The 22,498-nt window shown below is 57.0% G+C and overlaps 2 protein-coding genes across 2 annotated transcripts in view; both read right to left on the bottom strand.

Moving 5' to 3' along the window:
• SSC5D (scavenger receptor cysteine rich family member with 5 domains) overlaps positions 1–21,534 on the bottom strand; it is a 23,083-nt gene extending 1,549 nt beyond the window's left edge. Inside the window, 14 exon segments of the mRNA XM_049622229.1 lie at positions 1–3; positions 5–665; positions 3,642–3,788; positions 10,976–11,143; positions 11,266–11,580; positions 11,654–12,262; positions 13,663–13,980; positions 16,634–16,810; positions 17,054–17,366; positions 19,034–19,353; positions 19,706–19,819; positions 20,062–20,181; positions 20,347–20,655; positions 21,510–21,534. The exon segment at positions 1–3 is cut by the window's left edge and continues 1,398 nt beyond it. Of these exon segments, the coding sequence (XP_049478186.1) occupies positions 1–3; positions 5–665; positions 3,642–3,788; positions 10,976–11,143; positions 11,266–11,580; positions 11,654–12,262; positions 13,663–13,980; positions 16,634–16,810; positions 17,054–17,366; positions 19,034–19,353; positions 19,706–19,819; positions 20,062–20,181; positions 20,347–20,655; positions 21,510–21,534 (3,599 nt within the window).
• The window catches only part of RPL28 (ribosomal protein L28), a 139,127-nt gene that overhangs the window by 41,168 nt on the left and 75,461 nt on the right, over positions 1–22,498 (bottom strand). The gene's annotated exons all lie outside the window — the stretch shown is intronic.

A 22,498-nucleotide genomic window follows, 5' to 3' on the forward strand; every position in this document is an offset into this window, starting at 1 on the left:
GGGGTGGGGGGTTGTGGTGGGGTGAGGGGTTGTGGTGGAGTGAGGCGTGGCGGTGGAGTGAGGTGTTGTAGTTGGGGGAAGGGTGGTAGTGGGTTGAGAGGTAGTGGAGGTAGAGGGGTGAGAGGTCAAGGCAGAGTGAGGGGTGGTAGTGGGGTAGGGGCTTGTGGAGGGGTCTGGGGATCTGGAATGATCTGGAACTGAGTTGGGGTATGGAGCTGTGTCCAAGTTTGGGATTGTGACAGATTCTGTAGTCAACTCTGAGGTAGAAAAAAGGTGGGTCACCACCTCTGGTGCAGAGGGGTCAGAGGTCAGCTCTTTGGGCAAGGCGGGTGGTGGGGTAGGTGAGAGATCAGACGGCGATGCTGCAATCACAGTGGCGTCAGGGGTAGACAAAGTGAGGCCAGGGGTTGTCAAGGTGAGGTCAGGGCTCATCCAGGAGGCCAGGTCCGGGCTGGGTGGCAAAGTGTCAGGAGGGTCAGAGGTCACCTTCCGCGTTGAAGCTGCCTCAGGAATGAACCATGGCGCAGGGCTGGAGGTCACGGAGGTCACCGGTGAGCCCGGGGGCTCTGACGAAGCGGAGGGATCTGGGGAAGGGGCAGGGGGCACCGTCCGGGACGATGTGGGGCGCAGCAGCCTACGCTGGGGCCACAGTTTTCTCTCGGAACCTGGAGGAGGAGGAAAGACGGATGGCCCGAGGTCAGTCCGCCCCACCTACTCCCGCGGCCCGCCACGCCCCTCCAGGGAAGAGCTGACCAATGAGAAGGCGCAAGGCCTCGTGACGTCTTGGGTCGCCGGCAGACTTCAGCCCCCCCCCCAGCGCCCCACCTCCCCACCTCCTGCAATGTCTCCAGGCGCCACCTGGCGTCCTCCACTGCGCATGAGGGACGCGACGGAGAGGGCTACCTCAGAAGGCAGGAGGCAGCGAAAATGTGGGGGGTCAGCAAGTCGGTGGGAGGACTGGAAGCTTGCAGGGAGATGCGAAAGTGTGGGGGATGTGGAGGCTTACCTGGGGATGCAGGAGGGGCCGCAGGGGTATTTGGGGGAGGGATGTGGGAAATGCCAGAAGGGGCAGAAGTGTGAGGGGGGATGCAGATCGGTTCCAAAGCGCAATCTCAGTAATCAAGATTTTTATGTCACAGTTTTAAGTAAAATTATCGCAAAAGATCCAAAAAAGAGACTTAAATTTTTGCCTTTAGTTAAATTTTTGATATTTAGTTCACTGTGAATGTTTTGCATTAATTTGTTATTTTAAAAATATAAAGGTATTATCTACCTTGATGGCTGAGTGTTTGGGCAGCCCCTTAAATTTAGGGACTGAGTTAGAGTGAGAAGCCTCGCCCTCTTTTCCTGACCTAGCTTCCAGGTAAGAACGGATTGTATCCCTTTTTGCAGATGCAGGGAATCAGGCCTGGATGGTGGGTAACCTGCCATAGGTGGCACGGATACAGTTCACAAATTGCGGGGGAAAGATGCGAAGCAAGGTCCTCCGCATTTAGAGTTTAGACCATTAAACATCACTTTCTCAGTGATGGAAATGATAACACGTGGCCACTGAGTACTTGAAATGTGGCTAGTCTGCCCAAGGAAATGGTTTGGATTCATTTACACTTAAAATAGCTGTATTGGTAGCTACCATATTGAATGACACAGCGCTAGAGGATTCCAGTTTTCCTGTAGGATTTTTTAGGTGCATCTTGTTCCTGCCTTGTGTTTACAACGTTGGAGAAGCAGTTAAGTAAAGGGCTTGGCCTCCAGCCAGGCTGCCTGGGCTTACACCCCGGCTCCATCGCTTCCTAACTGGGTGACTGTGGACAAGTCACAAAACTGTCTTGAATCTCGGTTTGTGGATGAGCTGTCATGAGGATTCAGGGAGCTCATGTGTATACAGAGCACTTATCACAATGCCTAGCACATAATAGACACTCTCATGACTATTAATACTGTCATAGGCCTTGATGTCTGTACCTCAATTTCTGTTTTCTGTGAAATGGGCATTAACACCTACATCATAGGGCTCATGTAGATGTTATGAGGGCTAAAGGGGTAGTATATATATATATATATATATATATATATATATATATATATATATAGGCAGGTGCCCCTAATTTCACTGAATTGTTTGTATCGAGATATATATATATATATATATATATATATATATATATTGCTTAGAATAATAATACCTGACATGCGGCATATTGTTCAGTAAATGTTAGCTGGTTTTAGTTACTATTTCAAGAATCTCAGCTTGCTTAGGTATTGTAGGGGTTCAGATATCTAGAGTGGTATTGATTTTTAATTTTTCAGACCCACGGTGCAGAGAGCTAAGCTAATCATACTCCTGTGTACATTGTCACCAACAGTCCTGCAGGGTCTCCTCTTCCTTTTTCTCCTTTTTCCTCCCCGACCTCCATCCCTCTCACTTTCTCCCATAGCTACCTCCTTTAACGTATTTGACATATGTCCTTAAAGATATGTATGTTCTCACACAATATAGAATCCATATAAGTGCGTATGTTAATACATTAAGTGTACGTGTATTTTTGTGTTTGTGCTTTGAGTTTTTGTAAATCACATTCTGCTGGAGCTCTCACTCTGGTTCTGACTTCCTTCCTCCATATCATGTTGTTCGTACCTACCAGGAACTGTGTGTGCTGCTGTGTGCGCAGCTAGTCATTCTTTTAGCTATTGCATGGATCCATCGTGTGCACCCATTGCATTTCTCGTTACCCACTGTCGGACACTTAACTTGCCTCCAACTCCCTGATACCACACCGTTCCAAAGAACACCTTCATATATGTTTCCCTTATAAGCCTACCTAAGAATTTCTCTGGAATACACATCTAGGAGCAGGATTGCTGGGTCATAATGTGCAATCATATTTAATTTCACTAAAATTTTTAAAAGTTTTCTGTATTTAAGCAATCTCTACACCCAACGTGGGGCTTGAACCCACGATCCTGAGATGAAGAGTTGCGCGCTCTTCTGACTGAGCCAGGCAGGTGCCCCTAATTTCGCTGAATTGTTTTTATCGAATCGCTGTATCCAGTGGGGATGTCTGTCTCCTTACGTCCTCACCCACACTTGATATTAGCTACCTTTCCATTTTTTTTCCAAGCTTGTCATCATTTTCATTTGAATTTCCTGATTTCTTTTGAGTGTGAATGTTTCTACATAAACTTGTTGGCCATTTGGGCTTCCCCTTCTGTGAATCACCTGTTCATAACTCTTACCCATTTTCTTAGAGGGTTTCCTGTCATTTTCTTACTGATTTGTCAGAGTGAACTGCATAGTATAGGTTAGGGTTTCTCAAATCCGGGCATTGTTGACATTTGGAGCTGGGATTCTTTGTTGTGGGGGACTGTCCTGTGCGGAGTAGGATATGTAACAACATCCCTGGCCTCTACCCATTAGGTTCTAGTAGACTCCCTTCTTTTAGTTGTGACGATCCCAAACATATTCTGATATTGCCAACCATCCCCAGTTGGGACCACAGATGTAGATAATAACCCCTTGTTTCAGGGTGTATTTCTGTTGGGTCTGTGGGGTAAGAGTGGGGTCACCACTGGGGAATGTGCAGTCCATCTCTGCCCCACAACACAAACCCCTGGTCCCTCACCACAGCTACATGCCTCACCTATGTCTCCACGGATCCTTGGAGATGGAGAGGGATGGTCTGGGTCTCGGGTGGTGCCAGTGGAAAGAGTGGTGGGTGTCCCCTTGGGCAGAGCCCCTCCTGAAGGTGTATCCCATGTCCGAAAAGACTCGTAACCATCCTTGTCACCTTAAGAGATATAGGGAGAACTGAGTCTCACTTCTCTTGATTTTGACCCTCTGTTCATCCCGGAATTCAACTCAGGCCTCATCCTGTGTCACCTGGACCACCACCCCAATCTCCTCCCTGACCCCACAGCCACCCTGGTGACTCAGCTGAGATGCTTTCAACTACCAATAACAGAAACTGGGACTAAACTAGCTTATAAAATAAGAACAGTTATTACTTCGCTTTCCTGAAGTCCCTGCTCTTCCTCATTCTTTATTTTTTTTTCCCAGGGGGAAAAAAAACCCTGTAATATATTTAGTAATGAACTACCAGGAATATTTCCATAATATTTTTCCTAGGTCTCTTAGATAATCTCTACATGACAATTTTATATAACATAGAAATGTATAATATACAGCTGACCCTTGAACACTGTGGGTTTGAAATGTGTAGGTCCACTTATATGTGGATTTTTTCCATAAACACAGTACAGTACTGTAAATGCGTTTTCTCTTCCTTATGATTTTAGTAACTTTTTTCTCTAGCTTACTAAAAATTCAGTGTAATACATATATACATACATATATATACATATACATACATACATACATACATACATACAAAATGTGTGTTGTTTATGTTATTGGTAAGGCTTCCAGTCAACAGTAGGCTATTAGTAGTTAAGTTTTAAGGGAGTCAAAAGTTACATGGAGATTTTCAACTGCGTGGGAGTCGGTGCCCCTAACCCCCATGTTGTTCAATGGTCAGCTGTGTAATATAAAAATATGCCATTTTATAAATGTAAAATATACCATTTTATATAGGGAGACTAGAAAGATTGAAATAAGTCTTCTAGCTTGATCAAAAAACTTATTTTAACAATAGCTTTGTTGAGATATAATTCATATACCTTAAACTGTACAATTCAGTGGGTTTTAGTGTATTCAAACTGTGCAACCATAAAGTCCACGTTCCTCAAATCCCTTCATTAACTGTCCCTGCCCACCTCTCCAGCACCTTCCACACGTTGCTGCTCACACTGGACCCCAAACCTTGAGGTGCTCAGAAGGATGGTGTCTGCCACCCTGGACATGTTTGTCCTGGTCGCCTTGAGCTCTGTGGCTAGCTGTCCCAGGTGCAGAAATCCCTGGCTTTGTCACCTAATACACTGCATGCCAACAGAACAAGGGTCTTCATCCCGATGCCCAGCACTGCAGATACTATACTCATGTCTCCCTGTTAACTGTTCTTAATTAAATACCTTCCCCATGCCTGATAAATACCTTAAGAGGATAGCTATGAAATCCTACCTGATGGTCATACTCATTAGGAATTTTATTTTATTTTATTTTATTTAACGTTTTTATTTATTTTTGAGACAGAGAGAGACAGAGCATGAATGGGGGAGGGGCAGAGAGAGAGGGAGACACAGAATCAGAAGCAGGCTCCAGGCTCTGAGCCGTCAGCCCAGAGCCCGACGCGGGCCTCGAACTCACAGACCGTGAGATCGTGACCTGAGCCGAAGTCGGACACTTAACCAACTGAGCCACCCAGGCGCCCCATGGAATTTTAAAAAACATTAGCAGCACTATTAATTTAAAAATTAAAAATGGAAAAAAGAGTTTAGAGGGAAAAAAAAAACCATTAGCTGTGAAGACTTCTTCTCGGGATGCTGGGTTTTAGGAGGGCTCCATTAAGAACACAAATGGAAGCTCTCTTCCTGTTAAAGTGTCAGTCCCCCAACTGCAAGCACACGCATTGGGTCTCTGTGTTCTTGAAATGTGCTCTAAGATATGGCCACCTGCTCATGGTCCATTAGTGTGTGATCGATTTGATTTTTTTTTCATTGAAATATATGCATTTTTAATTGAAAAAAGCAGCATGGCAGAGTTATAGCCCTCATGAGACCCAACCACATCCCTTCCCTGCATCAGGGGGAGCCGCTGCTCAAAGTCCAGCTTATCATTGCCAAACATGTCTTTACAGCTTGGCTACAGAGGAAGTACTCCCCGACGCCATATTGTTTCTCCACACTTCCTACGATTAGTTTAAGACCATGCACATCCACGTATATCCCGTACATGTTCTTGGGCAGCTACTTCTCGGACGTGTCCCTTCCTAGCTGGGTGAACAAGCCACCAATTTCTCCACGACTCAATTTCCTCACCTGTAAAGTGGGTACCGTGGTGGCATCTACTGAATGGCATGTGATAAGCTTATTCTTGGAATTGAATCCATATATCTCCGGTTCCTTCTTTTTAACCTTTGGATAATGTTCTATTGTACAAATACACATCTGTTGGTTCATCGACGCCCCTGTTGACAGAGGGCTAGGCTGTGGCCAATGTTCCGCGGTTACAAATACAACTGTAGTGAATTTATACTTGTGTCCCTGGGCTCATGAGTGAGAGCTCAACACCTAGTTGTACAATTGCTGTGTGAAAGGCAAATGTATCTCCCTAGTGTCAAACCGCTCTCCTACCCAGGAACAGAGTCTCATGCCCACCTTTATCCCACATCCTTGGTGCTGTCAGACATATTAATTTTTGGCAATCTCATGCGGAGAGGGTGGGTGGAGAAGCTGCTGTCTCAGTACAGATGACCAAACTGAAGCCCAGAGAGGGCAAGGGGCTTTCCCAAAGTCACACAGCTAAGGCGCAGTATTAGGTTTCAGACCCACACAGGTCTACCTGGTCCTAAATGGAGACCTCTTTCCCTCGGGGTGCAAATTTCCCGAGTCTTCACTCCTTCCCTGGTGAGCTTTTATTCAACCTGCAGGATTTTATTCAAAGCCCCCTCCCTTTTCCCCCTCAATGAAGTCATGCCTTGCTTTATGCTTCCTGGGTTCTTCAGAGCTAACTCTGTCATATGCTCCTTCCCTGTCTCCGTGGCTAGAGTGGCTACAAATGTAAATGATGGAGTATGAAGCCAAGCTCTGCCCTTTGCTGTACTGGCCTCTCTGCACCTCAGTTTCCTTATCTGTAAAACGGTGTTAAGGATAGTTCTCTTCTCATAAGGTTCCACGGGGAGGAAGTGAATTAAACCATGTGACACATGTAGATGGTGCCTGGCACATGGAGAGCATTTGATGAATATTAGCTATTACTGTTTTTATTATCATCCAACCTCTACATTTAATCCTGCATTCGATCTTGGGTCCTCTCCCCTCTGCACGGCCTCATGCAGCCATGACATACGGCAAGAGCCCAAATCCATGAGTCATCCCACCCTCCGAGCTGGGTGTGGGAGGTCCGCTAGGCACAGCTGTCCGTCTGCATAGCCTCATCCATCCCCACGGCTTCAAATTCCATCTGTCGACTTATAGCTTCAGCCCAGGCACACCTCAGAGCTCCAGGATTGCGTATCTAATGTGTCCACTTGAGTGTGTCCAATGCATCCCCAATGGATCTATATTCCCACTGTGGTCCTCTGCATCCACCCGCAATGTCCCCAGATCCAGTGGAAGGTGGGTTCCCATCCCCTACCTTCCTCTTCTCACACCCTATCTGACCCATCGCTCAAATACCTCAGCTCAAAACTCCCACCATACAGCTTACATACATCCACTTCTCCCTCAGTCTCCACCACCACCCCAGTCAAGACCACTGTCACCTCGCCACAGACCTCCGGGTCTCCCTCCATGCACTCTAGCTTCTCCATCCATTTCTCATCTGGCATCCTCAGTGACTGCTTTGAAAATACACATGTGATCATGTCCTTCCAAACTTAAAATTCTCCACCACTGCATGCAGAACAAAACTCAAATTCTAGCCTCCTCTCCTATCACTCTCCCCCTGCCCGGCGCACTCTGCTCCAGCCATGCTGATGTCCTCGCCCTTCTCTTAAGGTCATCATTTACAGGGCACTTTCTCAGTAAGGAATCTCTTGCCCATCCTACTCTAAATTGTAAATCTCAGCCTCCCTTTCCCTTGCTCATCACTGCTACGTTCCCAGGGGTCAGTATTCGTGCCTGACACACAGTGGGCATTTAACAGAAAGTTAATGTCCGTGTCTCCAAATTCTGAGAAGCCTCAAGAAATGTTACTTCAGTGAACTAGGAAGTGAAAATCCAAGCTTTGTGAGCTTCAGCTAGACTTTGTCTAGCTTCGGCTGTATGCCATCTCCAGACTTACACTGTGGTTTCTCATTCATTCATTCAACCAATCATTGAACAAACATTTAAGTTCCTACTGAGTCTCTACAACACAGATTCTGTGGTAGATAGAATAACGCTCCCCCAGAGATGTCCATGCCCTAATCCCCAGAACCTGTGAATATGTTACCTAATGTGGCAAAAGGGATACTGCAGAATGTGATTAAAGGTCCAGACCTTGAGATGAAGAGATTGTCCTGCATCAGTCCAAGGAGACCCAATCCAATTGGGACAACTCCTTAAAATCAGGACAGAGAAAGATCTGAAGGCAGTTCGGAGAGATGCAACATTGCTGGCTCCGAAGATGGAAGAAGGGGCCAAGAGCCAAGGAATGTGGGCGCCTCTAGAGGCTGGAAAAGGTACAGCAATGGATTCTCCCTAGAGCCTCCAGAAGGAACACATCCCTGCTGACGCCTCGGTTTTAGGCCCTAGGAGACCCCTGTTGAACTTCTGGCCGGCCTACAGAACTGCAAAATAAGTTTGTGTTGTTTTAAGCCACTAAATGTGTGGTTCCGTGTCAGGGTAGCAATACAAACGGACAGTTAAACACACGACAGAACTAAAAGTCCAGTGGAGATGATAATGGCCCAGACTGGCAGTGCAATTTTCTCAACGTCAGCTTTTTTGCTCCTCTGAGAAATCCTTTCCTCCTGGTGTCTGCTGCTGGGGATAATACCACTTCCTCTGTGAGGCTTTTCCCGATTGCTCTGCTAGAAAGAACGACTCCTTCCCCAGGACTGTTCATTTACGGTAAATAAACCTAACAGCCAACGTTCTGTGGTTTGAAACTATTTCACACACATTTTGCTCGTTGGTTTGCGACCGGAGGTCACCCAGCTAGTTCTCATCTTGGTGGAGCCACAACCGGAACCCAAGGAGTTGGACTCCAGAACTCAGCGCTAATTCCCTCAGTAATTCAGTAATCTTTCCCAGCCCAATGAGCAAACTGTGCGTGAAATCGTTTCAAATGGATCGCCATGGGGGTTCCTGAGTTCAAGTTCTGAGTCGGAGTTTTTTTCCCCCACCTGAAACACGAGCGTTAACAACAGGACGCAGGTCTCCCGGTTTTTGGAACCACGCGTGCCCAGCACAGAAAAGGTGAGCTCTCCTGCACTGCTTCCTCAGAGGAAGAAAGTGAGGCTCATAGAGGTGGACTCATGTTTTTCGAGGTCACCTTGCAGTGAGGACAAGAATCCACGTCTATGCTTGCTCCCACTCCCCAGCTGGCCTCACTGTGAAGACGGTACACGTGACTACCCCGAGCCTCCCCCTGCACAGTTCGCACTTCTCGGTGCTCAAGCAATGCCTTCTCACCCCGCACCCCCCCACTCCCAGGGAAGGGACTCCCCGCCCAGCGTGTGACCGTCTCCACCGCGAGGGGGCGCCACGGGACAGGCAGGGGTCCCGCTCCGGGTTGCAGAGAACAAGAGCTCTAAAACCCTGGCCACAATGCACCGAGGTGCAGCACCTCTAAAACTGGGCTGGACGGGCCCTGGCTCTCACAACTCGGGTCCCCCACCCTACAGCGCGGCGGCCCCTCGGCCTGCTCCTCCCCTCCCTCTCTCGCTCGCAACAGAAGCCCAGCCTCGCAGACAGGCGGCCGCTCTAGAAGCACCCCCCCCCCAGGCGCCTCACCCGGCTTTTATTACCGCGGGCGGGGGCTGGCCGGCCAATCAGGAGGCGCAGAGCGCCTGTGACGTCACACGGCGTGAGACCGCTGGAGCCGGGCTCTCTCGCCAAGGGCCGCGGAGTGCGCGTGCGTGCTGCGCGCCACAAAAAGGCGGGAAAGGGGGCGAGGGGAGGGGTGGTCCTGAGGGGACGAGTCTCGCAGAAGAGGGGCAGAGGAGCGCGGGGCGACAGGCAGAAGTGGGACCTTCAGGAGATGGGAGGGCACACGGAGAAGCAGAGGGCGAGAGCAGCCCGAGGCGCAGCGGCTGCGGCAGGCTGGACCTGGCGGCAAAGGTGGGGCCGGGGCAGGAGGAGACAGCCGTGAGATGACGAAGAAGCCACCGTGCGAGGCAAGGAGCACGAGGGTGACAAGGAGCGCGGGGGGGGGGGGGTGGTCAGATGGGGAAAGTAGTGACCCGGCCTGAGAAACAGCGGAACCCGAAGAGGAGGCGGAGGCGTGGAGTGTGGAAAACAGGAAGGCTGGGAGCGTGCACTGGATGCGAGCACGCGAGAGCCACGGGGAGCAGGAGGCGGACACGCGGAGATGCGGAGACGGAGGGGCGGCGTGGATGGGAGAGCGGGGAGGGCCGAGAGGATGGAGGGGCGCGTGCACGCGCACGCACGCGGGCCAAGGAGAAACTCGCGAGAGCACCAACACGCACGCGGGGGCGGGCCACAGAGAAACCCGCGACAGCACGCTACGCGCAGGGACGTGGGCCGCGCAAACGCTCACGAGTGCACGCGCCCACACGTACGCGCACGCGCAGGGACGTGGGCCGCGCAGACGCCCACGAAAGCACGCGCACGCACGTACACGCAAGCGCAAGGGCGCTGGCCCGGGAGGGAGGCGCTGTGAAGCCGGAGAGAGCCGGGCTGAGGCCCACGCCCCCAGGTGTGGCCACAGAGGTGGAAAGGACAGTTCCCGCTGCAGTGAGAGGGGCCGCGGGCCGAGCTGTGGGGCTGAAGGCCGCCCCACTGGCCAAAGGGAGGGGAACCCTCTATTCGGGGCTCCTCACCCCGCCACTGAACCACTCCCTGACCCAGACCAGAGCATGAGGGGAGGACCAAGTGGAGGGCGCTGGGGGGATGACAACACGGTGACCTGGGCCAGCTGGGGCTGTCGGGGTGGAAGGGCCCAGGCTCAGGTGTCACTGCTGGTTGGCTGGTTTGCGGGAGGACCGTGGGCTCAGACCCTGCGAAGTCTGGTCTGATTCTCGGAGACACACGGTGCCTGGGGTGGGAATGGGGGGGGGGTCTCCTCTTCAAGCCTCTCCACGAAGAGTTCCAGAGGGAACGTTTTAGGGGCCCTAGGGCCACGGAAAACTTGCCTGGGGAGGCGCGCACAGGTCGATGATGGCCCCCTCCGCACCCTGGCCGTGCCCCTCACCTGTGTGTGGAAGACGCCTGGTTGCTGGGGAGGGTCCCCCTGGGCTTTTGGTGGTGCCCCAGGAGAGCGTGTGTCCAGGCACCCCTGCGGCGGTGGTCCCCTTGGCCAGGTCCTCTCCCGAGGTGGGATCCCAGGTCCAGGGGGGATAATCATCCTCATCGGCGTAGCCTTGGGAGAAAGTGGGGCATGGATTGAGCCCTGCCCTGTCTCCAAGGTCCTTGCTGCAGCTCCAAACTACCCTTCCAGAATCTCCTGCAGTGACTCTGGGTCCCCCACCCCATCCCCAGTACCAGTGCAGGTGAGCCCCACGTCTTCCTCGTGGTCACAGTTGTGCTGGCCCCATGCCCCAGCAGGGCAGTCACTCAGCGAGGCCTCGATTCCCTTGCAGCCCACGTCATCCAGCCAGATGGGGCCCGTCCCGGGGCCGTAGTGGGTTTTGCCCACTCGGGGCCGGACCCTTCCACAGCCCAGCTCCCAGCAGGCCACGGTACTGTCCCGCAGGTCCCAGCTGTCATCGCACACTGTCCCCCAGCGCCCAGCATGCCACACTTCCAGCCGGCCAGCACACCGGTTGGGCCCATCAGCCAGACGCACGCGGAACGGGCCTGCCGGTAGAAGGCCCCAAGTCAGGAGGGGTCAAGAGGGGCCAGCCTCACCTCTTGTGTTCCCTCCACTCACCTGATCCCCGAGTGGTGCTCCCAGTGGGGGAGGGGGCTGGGTCTTTGGGTGACTCTGGAGAACCCTGTGCTGGGATCTCAGCTGATGACTCCTTGGGGGTCAGAGGGATTCGCGTTGCGGTGGCCTCAGAGGTCACCTCTCGGGGGCCTTGAGTGGTTGACGTTGCCATGGCCTTAGAGGTCCGTTCTCGGGGGGCCCGGGGAGTCCGTGTTGCAGTGGTATGTGAGGTCATCCCGTGGGGGACCCCAGTGGTCAGCTTTGCAGTAGACTCTGAAACTGGTCTGTGGGAGGCCTCAGTGGTCAGGGTTGTGGTGGTCCGTGAGGTCAGTTCAAGGGGCCTCTGGGTGCTCAGGACCCTGGAATGTTTAGTGGTTGGCATCACGGGGGGCTGAGTGGTCGGTCGCTTTGCATTTTTGGTCACCCACTTCTTAGTACTCTTGGGCATTTTCCCTGGGGCCTTGGTGGTGGTTTTCTCAGGAACGCTGGGGGTCAGCCTTGCAGAGGGCTTGGTGGCCAGCTCCCCGGGAAGCCAGGCGTCTGGATCTCTACCCAGGCCAGGGATCCAGCTCCAACTGAAGGGGTCTGAGATAGAGTCCAGGCCAGGGGTCTCTGGAAGGTGCGAGGAGAGGACAGGGAAGATGGCGGACACCATAATGACAAGATTATCTGTCTACACCTCCCCTCTCTGCAATCACCAAGTTTCCATTAATCCCTTCATTATTCATTCATTCATTCATTCACGTGACAAACATTTGTTGAGCATCTTCTGCGATCCAGGCACTGTGCCAGACCCTGGGGATACTGTGGCCAGCCAAATCTGACCCCACCCCCTGCCTCCTTGTCTCGTACAGTGATGTGACTGGCCCTCTGTGCCCTTCTCACATCCGACCTGTCGTCCTCCTCTCTCTGGCCACGCATGGCCTCACTTCCTGTGACTTCTCACTGTCCACCTCTCACCAGTCACCAGGGTGGTACCAGATCCGACAGCTCACTCCCCAGCTGAAAACCCTGCCGTGGCTCCCACGGCCTCCAGAGGAGAGGGAAAGGGCGTAGGTGCAGGGGCTCCATTGCTACGGCTGCCACTGTTCTCTCATCTCTCGGATTAGCACTGTGTGCAGGAAAATGTTCACTGTGCCCAGAGGAAGGTTGGGCCCTTTGCCCCCCGGCTCCTGGGGCGACCAGAGAATCGGTACCCACGTTGTGCCGTGGACAGGTGATAGGTGGGCGGGCACAGCTTGTAACCGAGCTCCTATAAAAAGCCTGCACACCGAGTCTGGGGAGCGTCCCTGCCTGGCAGTACTTCATATGTGCTGTCACATGTCGCATGACTCCCCTGGGAGAGGGTGGCTGGAAGCTCCATGAAGGTCTCTCCTGAACCTGCCCCCTGTGCTGCCTCCCTCGGCTGGCTTTTAAGACAGCTTTTCTGACTTTTGTGAGTCCTTCTAGGAAATTATGGAACCTGAAGTTGGTCTTGGGGACCTCCCAAATGGTAACATGTCACACAGGTTTGCAGGGATCTGTTGGTACATCTTTGCGTCAGTGAGCTGCGAGCTTCCCAAAGGCCGGGACTGTGTTCTTTGCATCCGGAGGCCCCAGCACCTGGCTCAGTGCCTGGCACTCGATAAATGTTGGAAGCGAACGGCGAACACGAAGCCTGATTTTACTGCAGCTGGCCCTCACTCTGGCTTCTGTGCATCTCCCAGTGGCCCTGTCTTCACTTCCTTTCATCTTGGGGAGCGTTCTTGGGAATGGGAGGGGGAGAAAGAATCCCAACTCTGCCACTTCGTTGCCGTGTGACCTTGTGCAAGTTACTTAACCTCTCTGTGCCTCAGCCTCATCGTGTAAATTGAGCATAACATCCACTAACTTGGACCTATTGTGAGGTCACACTTGTGAAAACACCCAGCCCAGGGCCCGGGCTTAGGAGACGGGCATTCAGTAGATGGTAGTTCCCATTCCCTCCTCCAGGAAGCCCTCCAGGAACTAGTGGGTGGCTAGGGCCTCCTTACCAGTGCAGGTGACTCCAACATCTTCATTGTGAGCACAGTTGTGCTTCCCCCAGGGCGCAGCGGGGCAGTCAGAGAGCGAAGCCTCGGTGCCCAAGCACCCCACGTCGTCCAGCCAGATGGGGCCGGCCCCCCAGCCAAAGCGGCCAGCGGCAGGGTCCGGCTGCCGAGCTCCGCCACAGCCCAGCTCGCGGCAGACCACCGCAGCGTCTCGTAGGTCCCAGCTGTCGTCACACACCGTCCCCCAGCGCCCTGCGTGCCACACCTCCAGCCGGCCCGAACACCTGCTGGGCCCTGCCACCAGGCGCAGTTGGGGGGAGCCTAGGATGGAAGAGACCCAAAGGATGGGAGTCAGGAAGCCGTCCAGCTCTCTGTGTCCCTCCACCTGCCTTCCATCCAGCCGCATATTAGTCCTCCGCTGGGCCACCGTCCGCCTTAGGCACAGGGATAGGGTCGGGCACAGTCTCGGTTCCTCAAAAAGTTAAACATAGAATTACTATCCCACTCCCCAGGATATACCCCAGATAAAGTGAAAATGGCTATTCACACAAATGTTCACAGCGGCACTGTTCTTGGAAACAGCCCAAACGTCCGTCACTAGATTGAAGGGACAGCAAAATGAGGTGTGTATACACACAGAACGGAATATGATTCCACCTTGAAAAGGAAGGGAACTTGGGGGCACCTGGGGGGCTCAGTCGGTTAAGCTTCCACCTTCGGCTCAGGTCATGATCTCACTGCTCGTGAGCTCGTTGAGCTCGTTGAGCCCCATGTCAGGCTCTGTGCTGACAGTTCCGAGCCTGGAGGCCGCTTCGGATTCTGTCTTCATTTCTCTGTCCCTCCCTCATTCGCGCGCTCTCTCTCTCAAACATAAAATAAGACAAAACTTTTTTAAAAGGAAGGGAATTCAGACACGTGTCACAGCATGGATGAAGCTGGAGGGCATTCGCGCAAATACTACGAGGTCCCCAGAGGAGTCCGATTCTTAGAGACAGAAAGTAGAAGCCAGGGGCTGGGGGACTAAGGAGTCCGTGTTTAATGGGTTGGGGTGTCTGTCTGGATGACAAAAAGGTTCTACAGCTGGATGCTGGCGGCTGCACGACCTTACGAATGTATTTAATGCCACTGAACTGTACACTTACTAGCGACTGAAATGGTCAATTTTATATTATGTATATATTGTACCATAATAAAAAAAAGAGAATATGGGCCCTGGAACAAATTGCTTTCATTGGAGTCCTGACTTGCCCATATTTAAAAAAAAATTTTTTTAACGTTTATTTATTTTTGAGACAGAGACAGAGCATGAACGGGGGAGGGTCAGAGAGAGAGGGAGACACAGAATCGGAAACAGGCTCCAGGCTCCGAGCTGTCAGCACAGAGCCCGATGCGGGGATCAAACTCACGGACGGCGAGATCATGACCTGAGCCGAAGTCGGACGCTCAACCGACTGAGCCACCCAGGCGCCCCTCCCATATTTTTTTAATCACGGGGTTTCATGAGTGACACAGAGACAAGACAGCACCCAGGGCCCGCGTGGCTGGGAGCGTCACCTGGCGTAGACACGTAGAGTACTTGGGACAGTACGCGCACACACAAGCCAGCGAGTGCTGAGTGAATGCTCGTAGTTGTTGTCATTCAGCAAAAGGGGAAAGAGGCCTCCAGTAGGAGAACCAATTTTGCCCTCTCTGCGGCCTTTCCCGCAGAGGCCTTTCTCCTCCTGTTCTCGAGGAGACAGCTGCGCCAACCCTGCCTTCTTATTTTCTGTATTTCTCTTGCTGTGACGTCGGGCCTCGCTGACCCGGACAGCCTGTCCCTCGGAGGGTTGGCTGATTCCTAGAGACGCCGCCGGAGCGTGCCTTGTCTGTGCAGGCCAGCCCGTCTGGGGCCCCCCCCCCCCCCCCCCCCCCCCACGCGGCTCTCACGCTCCGGGCCACCGGCCACCTGCCCTCAGCCCCCCAGGGCCGGGTGCCCCACAACCAGGGGGAGCCCCTCCGCCCCACGGCTCCCTGAAGTGATTCCAGCGAGCCGGTCCTGACCCTGCCCACCTGGCCTTGCCCGATCCTTCCCACAGAAACCACAGTCACGGCTCCTGCTGGCCTTTGCCCCTCGCTCCCTCTGCCTGCTGGCCGCCCCTGGGGCTTCCCTGGGTGGCCCCTGCCCGGGGGTGGGAGAGAAACCCACTATTTTTCCAATGACGGTCCCGTCTTGATCGGCTGGCTGCACCAACCCCGAACACTACTAACGCCGGTGTTTAAAAAATGACAACTACTGGGGCACCTGGGTGGCTCGTTTGGTTAAGTATCTGGCTCTTGATTTTGGCTCAGGCCGTGATCTCATGCTTAGTGGGATTGAGCCCTGCGTGGGGCTCTGTGCTGACAGCTCGGAGCCTGGAGCCTGCTTCGGATTCTTTCTCTCCTTCTCTCTCTGCCCCTCTCCCACTAGCTCTCTCTCTCAAAAGAAGTAAACATTTAAAAAATCAAAACGAGGGGCACCTGGGTGACTCAGTCGGTTAAGCCTCCGACTCTCAGCTCAGGTCATGATCCCACGGTTTGAGGGTTTGAGCCCCGCATCAACCTCTGCGCCAACAGCTGGGAGCCTGCTTGGGACACTCGGTGTCTCTCTCTCTCTCTCTCTCTCTCTCTCTCTCTGTCTGTCTTTCTCTCTCTGCCCCTCCGCTGCTCATGCTCACTCTCTCTCAAAATAAATAAATACACATTTTTTAAAAATGAAAATGACAACTATCGAGTGGGTCCCTTCAGCGTTTGTGAGGAGACAACCTCCAAACATTCAGGATGGTGACAGCAGAGTATTCAAGCAAGCACAGACCCTTCTGGGTGTGGGGCTCTGTTTTCTCCTCCACCCCTGATGAGAGGGTCTCTGAGCAGGGAGAAAGGGTGCAGGGGGGGGGGCACCAAGGGGGAGGAGGCAGAAGGGAAGACCCCGCTTCCTTGGGGAGCATTCCAGACTCACCAGCTTCAGGTCCAGGCTCCCGCGGGGCAGTGGGGGAGGCAGGCGGAGGGGAGGCGCCCGCGGTCCGTGAGGCCTGACTCGCCGTGGGGGGCGGGGGCCCTGACGCCGCGTCGCGGGACGCAGAGTGGTTGCCGTCTGCCGCCGGGGCCGTGGGAGGGACATATCCAAGAGGCATCCCTGGGGCGGGGGGACGGTGATCACCACGTGCCGCCCTCCAGCCCAGGACCGCCATTGCAGGACGAGGTTGCACGGATGGGGACAAGATGGGGCGAGGCGGCAGTCAGGACGGAAGGGGAGGGGGGCCCGGGGGGGGTCCCCCATGAGCCCCCCCCCCCCCCCCCCCCCCCCCGCCAGCTCTCCGCACTTCTACTGGTGGCTCTAGCATACCCCCGGCCAGGCGGTCCCTGCTGTCCTCCTCACCGTCACACACGGCCCCGGCGTCCTCCCGGTGGTGACAGTCGTGCTGGCCCCAGGGCCGTGCTGGACACAATCGCAAGGCTGTCTCGTTACCCCGACACCGAAGGTCATCCAGGAGGATGGGGCCAGCCCCCTCCCCAAAGAAGGCGCCTCCGGGGGCAGCCAGCGCGCCGCCACAGCCTAGCTCGCGGCAGGCCACGGAGGCGTCCCGCAGGTCCCAGGCGTCGTCACACACGGTCCCCCAGCGCCCGCCGTGCCACACCTCCAGGCGGCCGGCACAGCCGTGGGGGCCGTCAGCCAGACGCAGCCGGGGGGGCTGGGCCTGGATGTGGGGAGACGGGGAGAACAGAGAGACGGGAGACTGTGATGGGTGAGCAGGTGTAAGCCCCACGTGCAGGAAACCAGCACAGACACGCGGGTGCAGAGCCATCCGTCCGGGCCGCGGTGACGCTGCGCAGCAGGCACTCCAACTTCAGTTTGCCGGTGAGGAAAAGGCTCCAGGATGGGAAGTCTCTCGCCAAGAGTCCGGCTGTGACCTGCCCGCAATGCCCCTGCCTCCCCGGGGGCAGGCCCTGGTGACATTGGCCCTGATCCCCTCCATCCACCGCCCTGGCCTGGCCCCCCGCTCCCCGGCCGCCTGCCTCAGTCCTGTAAAGCAGGGCTTCTCAAGCTCGGGACCGAGGACATCACGGGACAGGTCATTCCTTGCCTGGGCCGTCCTGCGACTGTAGGATGTCCAGCGGCCTCCCGGGGCTCCAGTCCCCAGATGAGAGTAGCATCTACAGCGTGACTGCCGGACTTCACCCAATGTCCTCTGGGGAGTGGGGGATGGGAAAACCACCCCCCAGCCACCGCTGAGAACCACCTGCTACATAGGAACCTCTTCTGGTTTCAGGGTACATTTCTGTTAGGTCTTTCTGGGGTGAGGCCTGGGCCCACTGGGGAGCGTGGAGTCCATCTTTCCACCCCCCCCCCCCAGACGGGCTGGGGGGCAAATCACCCCCAGTCAGTGTTCTAGAGACACGAACCAACCAGAGGGGTCAGACACGCCTGTACTTGCATCTGCTCCTAGGAAACGAGGGGCTCCCTTGTGGGGCCCCCCCCAGGAATGAAAGGTGTGGTGGGCACCAAGCTTCCCCAGGCGCCTCATGGGGTTCACTTCTCCCCAGCAACTTAGCCCTCCCTGGAGTCTTAACTTACCTCCCTTCCTCCCCCTCCCTGCCCTCTCCCTCCCTCCTCCCTTCCCACCCCCCCCCTTCCTCCTTTCCCTGCCCTCCCTCCTCCCTGCCCCCCCCCTGGGACATGGAGGGGGAGGGAATGGAGAGGAGTAGGAGGGAAGAGAGAGAGGGAGGAGGGAGGGGAGGGAAGGGAGAGGGGGAGGAAGGAGAGGAAGGAGGGAGGGGGAGGGTAGAGAGGGGGGAGGAGGGAGAAGGGAGGGGAAGGATGGAAGAGAGAGGGGAAGGAGGGAGGAAAGGGAGAGGGGAGGAGGGAAGAGGGGAGGGAGTGAGGAAGAGGTAGGAGGAGGAGGGCAGGGAGGGGAGGGAAGGGAAGGGAGAGTGGTAGGAGGAAGGAGGGAGGGGGAGGGCAGGGAGGAGGGAGGGAAGGGCAGGGAGGAGGGAGGGGGAGGGCAGGGAGGAGGGAGGGCAGGGGAGGGAGGAGGGAGGGGGAGGGCAGGGAGGAGGGAGGGCAGGGGAGGGAGGAGGGGAAGGAAGGGAGGGAGGAGGGAAGGGCAGGGAGGAGGGAGGGGGAGGGCAGGGGGAGGGGAAGGAAGGGAGGAGGGAGGGGGAAGGAAGGGAGGAGGGAGGGAGGGCAGGGAGGGGGGAGGGGGGAGGGGGAAGGAAGGGAGGAGGGAGAGGAGGGAAGGGGCAGGAGGAAGGAGAGAGTGGAGGAGAGCTCTATCAAGCAGGTGCGGGCACCGCAGCCTGTGAGTAGGGGCAGATGAGGGGGGGGCAAGCAGCAGCTTCGGGTAAGCTTCCGGAAGGCGGGGGACATACCCGTGCAGACCAGCCCCGCATCCTCGCTGTGGTCACAGTTGCTCCGACCCCAGGGGCTTCGGGGACAGTCCCGCAGAGCCTGCTCTCCGCCTCCACACCCCACGTCATCCATCCACACGGGCCCTGAGCCCGGGCCGAATCTGGCGCCTCCGGGGGCGGCCAGCGCGCCCCCGCAGCCCAGCTCGCGGCAGGCCACGGCGGCGTCCCGCAGGTCCCAGCCGTCGTCGCACACGGTCCCCCAGCGCCCGCCGTGCCACACCTCCAGCCGACCGGAGCACCCGTGGGGGCCCGAGACAAGGCGCAGCCGCTCTGCGGGGGGCAGGGAAGAAGGGAGTGCTGAGTCTTGTTTGGGGGGGGGGGCAGCTTGGGAAAAGCAGATTCAAACAGCCCTCGTTTTCCATCCGGGGCAACCAAGGCCCAGAGGGGGCGGTGGCCTGAGATGCACCTGCCAGCCAGGCCGTGAAGAGGGGTGCCAGGATCTGAGCGGGGTAGGGTGCCTGGGTCTCCTGATCAGGTGGGCAGGTGGGGGCGGGGGACGACAGGGCGCTGGGCCTCGCTGGATCCCGAGGGGCGTAGTGGCGCTGGGGGCCTGCCAGTTACAGGTGAAGAGGAGGGCACCCAGGGGTCGCTGGGCTGGTCCAGATGTGTGGTGGGGCCTTACCGTGTCGGGGGGCTCCGGCTGTCAGCTGAGGGGCCCTGGTGGATTTGGCCTGCTTGGGTGGCCGGGGACCCTTCTTCCTGGAGCTGTTCTGTGGGGTCCCAGCCGGGCGGGGTGCTGGGAGAGACAGCGGGGAGACCTCAGCCGGGAGCCGCTCACCCTCCCTCCGGGGGGGGGGGGGGGACCAGGCCACGCCGCCGACAGCCCCAGGAGGTGCAGGAGGATGTGCAGGGGGCTGTGACGGGGGCCCTGCGGGGGACGCGGCTGCTGCCTCCATCTGTCCCCTGGGAGGCGCTAGTGGAAGACCCCTCTCCCTCACATTGGGAAGCGGGGAGAGAGCGTGGCTAGGGTGGGCTCACCGTGTGTCCCTGGAGGCTCCTCCGAGCCAGGGCTCAGCTCCCCAGACAGCCCCGGCCAGGGGTCCCCCTCCAGGATCGAAGGTGGATCGTCCCCGTCCCTGGAGTTGGCCACACGCTGACCTGAGGACAGCACAGAAGCTGTGGCCGGGGCGCCCCCCCCCCCCCCCCCCGGCCGGCCGGCCCGGGGGGGGGGGGGCTGGGAGTCCTGGAGGGGGCGTCTGGGGCCGGGGGCTTCTGGGTCGCGTCTGTGGGAGGGCCCCCGAAGGAGGGTCAAGGGCCCCTCACCTGCGCAGACTACGCCCGCGTCCTCCTCATGGGAGCAAATGTGGGCCTTCCAGCCGCGATGGGGGCAGAGCCCCAGCTGGCCCTCACTGCCCCGGCAGGCCAGCTCGCTCAGCCACACGGGCCCCGCGCCCTCCCCAAAGAAGGCGCCTCCGGGGGCGGCCAGCGCGCCCCCGCAGCCCAGCTCGCGGCAGGCCACGGCGGCGTCCCGCAGGTCCCAGCCGTCGTCGCACACGGTCCCCCAGCGCCCACCGTGCCACACCTCCAGGCGGCCGGCACAGCCGTGGGGGCCGTCGGCCAGACGCAGCCTCTCTGGGGGGACAGAGGAAAGGCTGTGACAGTTGGGGGGGCGGGGCCCGGGAAAGGCGGGGTGGGGGGCTGTCTGTCCTGCAGGGTGTGGTGTGAGGCCGGCCGCCCAGCTCCTGAATTCCCAGGAGAACAGTGGCCCCCACAGGAAGTGGGAGGCTGGTCAGCGGTGGTTCTGGGGGGGGGGAGAAGTGCCCGAGGTCATGGGCCCACGCAGGGCAGCCAGGTTTGCAGTGGAGGGTGAGGCTGGGCAGGGGTGGGTTGCAACTGTGCAAGGTCAGGCAGCCGTGCTCAGGGCCACTTACCAACAGCCTGGATCCCCATCAGAGCTGCTGGAAGGGGGGTGGAGGGGTAGGGTAGAGTGAGGGCAGGCCCGAAGGGGTGCTTTCTCCAGTGCAGACCCCTCGTCTTAAATACCCCAACGCATGTGCACACACACACACACACACACAGAACGTGCACACCTCTGAACCAAAAACCCCACTACTGCAAGGCAGGACTCTGGGTAGAGGGCTGAGCAAGACTCAGGTCCCTGAGACAGGCGGGGCCCCACAAGCCTCAGGTCAGGGCTGGGAGCCAGGCTTTGTGCTCCCCCCAGGGGCCTGGCTAAGGTCAAATGGTGGGTGACCCTCCCCCCCGCCTAGGGTCAGGGCCGGTGGGGGAGGAGGGTAGGTCCCTGGGGTCCTAAGAGGGTAGGGCTGGCTATGCAGAAGGCTGGGTCCCTCGGGGAATCAGGCAAGGAGGACCAGATGTCCCTTATCCCAAGCACCAGAGACAGGGTCCCGGAAGTCTGAGTCGTTCAAGTGGATGAGCTCAGGGGTCAGAGGTCCCTGAGTCCCCAAGGAGAAGGGGTCACTCACCGATAAGGCAGGCCAAGACCCTCATGTTTGCAGACTTCAAGGCAGGGACGGGGTGAAAGGGGACGAAAGCTGGAGAGGGGAGGAGGCTGCGGCCACCGGAGGGAGGGAAGGAGAGAGGGAGGGCGGGAGCGAGGGGAGCGCCTGCCAGAGGCGCCCTGGACCGGGGAGGAGCAGGCAGGGGCTGGACACTTTGCCAGAAGGAAGAGAGGCTGCCTGCCGAGGCTGCAGCGGCAGCAGGGGACAGGAGTGGGGGGAGGGGGGGGCTGGCCGGCAGCTGAGGCCTGGCGAGGAGGGGGGTGGCGGCGGGGGGTGGCGGCGGGGAGCGAGGGTGTCCAACTGCAAACTCCCACTGGGAACCGGAGACTCCAGGCTAGGCAACCCGCTGTGCTTAGAGATGCTCAGGAAAGGGACCCGATTGGGGGGGGGGGGGGGGGGGGGCCCCAGCCCCCCCCCCCCCGCTCCCCCCTTCTCTCGCCGGGGAGGCGGGGGGGGGGGGCGGGGGGGGGGGGGGGGGGGGAGCACGCACCAGCACCCGCCCATCTGCTCCTCTCTTGTCCAGCAGGGAACACGGGGAGACCAGGAGGGAGCGGACTGGGAGTGGATTCAAACTAGCAGCTGGGCTTGGGGACCCGGTACATCTGGGGCTCTTGGTTCAGCAGCAAGAAGGCTTGCAGCCAGACACCAGGAAGGACTTCCTGATTGGAAAAGGAGACAGAAACCCCTGTCTGTCCCCCCTGATGGGGTTCAATGCAAACTCTTTGATCCCTTGTCTGTGGGAGCTGTGGTTGAACTCCAGGGAGCTGCGGGGGGGGGGGGGGGGGCGGGGGTTTGGGGGGGGCCCGTGTTGGGGGGGGGGGGGGGCCCCCCCCACCACCCACACACACACACACACACACACACACACACTTGCTCCCCCCGGCCCCCACTCTCTCTGCACCAGGCAGCTGTGAGGCGGAAAAAATTCGGTAATGGGGAGCGTGAGTCAGAGG

Source organism: Panthera uncia, assembly GCF_023721935.1.
Source record: "Panthera uncia isolate 11264 chromosome E2 unlocalized genomic scaffold, Puncia_PCG_1.0 HiC_scaffold_19, whole genome shotgun sequence".
NCBI lineage: Eukaryota > Metazoa > Chordata > Mammalia > Carnivora > Felidae > Panthera > Panthera uncia.